This window comes from Camelus ferus, chromosome 16 (assembly GCF_009834535.1).
Source record: "Camelus ferus isolate YT-003-E chromosome 16, BCGSAC_Cfer_1.0, whole genome shotgun sequence".
Classification (NCBI taxonomy): Eukaryota; Metazoa; Chordata; class Mammalia; order Artiodactyla; family Camelidae; genus Camelus; species Camelus ferus.
Genome location: NC_045711.1, coordinates 47752539 through 47754812, shown reverse-complemented (window position 1 = coordinate 47754812; position 2274 = coordinate 47752539). Strand labels below are relative to the sequence as shown.

At 62.2% G+C, this 2274-nt stretch overlaps 1 protein-coding gene across 1 annotated transcript in view; it reads right to left on the bottom strand.

The window, feature by feature from the left end:
• Positions 1-2274, bottom strand: part of ARHGAP23 (Rho GTPase activating protein 23) — a 53838-nt gene continuing 51564 nt past the window's right edge. Inside the window, 2 exon segments of the mRNA XM_032498664.1 lie at positions 1-1972; positions 1974-2272. Of these exon segments, the coding sequence (XP_032354555.1) occupies positions 1535-1972; positions 1974-2272 (737 nt within the window). The 3' untranslated portion in view covers positions 1-1534.

The window sequence follows — 2274 nt, the reverse complement described above, 5'->3', positions numbered from 1 at the left end:
TCGTGCCTCGAGGAAGGCCATTTATTTCCAAGATATAGACTATACTTTCCAGACAGGACTTTTCAGAAGCAGGAATTCTTAGTTGTCGCCTAGAGAGGTGTGTCAAGGACACGGTGAAACAAGACATGCGGACATGGGGCCGGAGGCTTATCCAACACTGTTACAACACTTTTTTAAATGAGCAAAACAGCTTTAAAAATCCTTATAAATTCTTTATAATATGTTACACATTTAGAGACAATATTTACAATAGAGGATGGGGCAGGGAGGAGAGAGAAATCTACTTACAGCAAATCTTTGCATAAAACAAGAGGACCGATAGACGTGGCAGTGGGCTCACCTGGGCTTCCCTGGAATGAGTGAGGGCGTGTGTGGGGGAGACCTGTGATCTGAGGACTATTTACAACGTGTGGGGAGAAGAGGGGGCTGGGTCCCGCCCTTCCTGAAGGAAAAGCCCAGCTCAGATCCCCTAAATCAATGTGTGTGTGTGTGTGTGTGTGTGTGTGTGTGTGTGTGTGTGTGTGTGTGTGTGTGTGTGTGTCTGTGAGAGAGGGGTGAGGGGGGACACCAGGGATGTCTTACTACATCCCCTCTTAAAGGGAAGAAGGTGGGGGCCTGTGTGTCTGAGCTATGGAAGGAACAGGCACAGCTTTAAGAACAAAAGAGTGGGACACGGGAGGTCTAGCAGGGGTGGACCTTGGACCCTCCCCAAACTGTCTGGGGGAATAGGAAGCACTTGGGGGCTGGTGATTTAGAGGTTGGGAAAAGGTTGGTGGGGAGAGTAACCCTCGTGAGAGTCTCAGTCCTGCCTCTGTGGAAGGGCCCCAACCTCCTCCTCTGGCTCTGACAAGGGGTGGGGGGAATCCCCGTGTGCACCAAAGGCAGGGAGCTCTGGTGGGGGCCGGGGGACGAAGGGGGCAGGAGTGGCAGAAGTTGCTACTAGAAACACCTTTGGACAGTGACTACACACACTCACACACAGCAACCCCGCCCCCCGTTGACACCACCTCCCTTCATCTCCTCCCCCGAGACATACAAACACAACCCTCCTCCCTTAGATGGCAGCTAGGAGCTAATGGGGAAGGGGGGAGCCGAGGAAAGAAGTGAAGAGCCAGCATCATCCAGTGTCTTTTCTTTAGTTTGAGACATGGAGGTTCCCTAGCCACGCCCCATGGCCAACAAAGGTCCCTAAGTGCAGACACAGAAAGACCCAGAAGAGCGCACTCTGTCACTTATCCAGGTGACAGAGACTCCCAGTAGCCCTGCACAGAGCCCCAGCAACATTAGCCCTCTCCTCACCCCTGAAGCCCCCTCCCTCCCACCGACACTCTTTGTCTAGCCCAGGCCTTCCCCTCTGCCCACCTCCTACCAATTCCTGCGCACAAACTAGACACACGGCCTCAGCGTCTCCGACCTGCACCCCGATGCTCCCAGGGGCAACCCAAGACGGGGTGCAAGCAGAGGCGACTTCTGGGAAACCAAGGGGCAGGGGGTAGGGGCAGTCAATGGCCTGGAGGCGGGGGAGGGGTGGCGATCACAGACACTGATGGAGGCGCGAGGCGGCGGAGCGGCGCGGGGGCTGGCTCTGCGGGGTCCCCGGGTCCCCAGGAGCGGGCGGCAGCGAGGCGGCGGACGACGGGGCCCGTGCCTTGGTGGACTCCAGGCTGCTGAGGCCCGAGTCCTTGTTGTCACTGTGAGCCCGCTGGCCCGCCGGCTCCGGGGGACCCCCTCCGCCCAGCTCTTTCCACTCGTTGAAGTTGAGGTCGGTCAGCGGACTCTGCACCACCACCGTGTGCCGGCGCCAGCTGCTCCGGCGCCGCCGCGTCTCGGGCGACAGCGGCCGCCGCAGCCGCACGGCCAGCATGTCGTCGGCGGTGCCGCGGAGGCGCAGCCGCAGCGCCTCGAGGCGTGACGGCCGCGAGCCCAGCGCAGCCGCCGCCGCCGCCACGGCCGCCGGAGGGCGCAGCGACTCCCTGGCTGCTGGACGACGCCGAGCCCGGAAGCCCGGGGGCCGCGCCCACGCCCACGCCCTCGCAGTCCGCGCGGCTCCGGGCCAGGCGGCGCCGCGCCAGGGTGTCGCCGGGCATCAGGTGGTGCGAGGAGAACGAGGGCCGGCGCGCCGGGCGCCCCCCCGGCCCCGCGCCGCCCTCCGTGTCCGTCTCCACGTGGCTCAGCTCGCTGCGCTCGTCGTCCGCCTCGTCCCCGGCGCCCGCCCGCCGGCCTCCGGCGCCCGAGCACACGCTGCGGTCCATGGTGGACAGGGTGGAGTAGCCC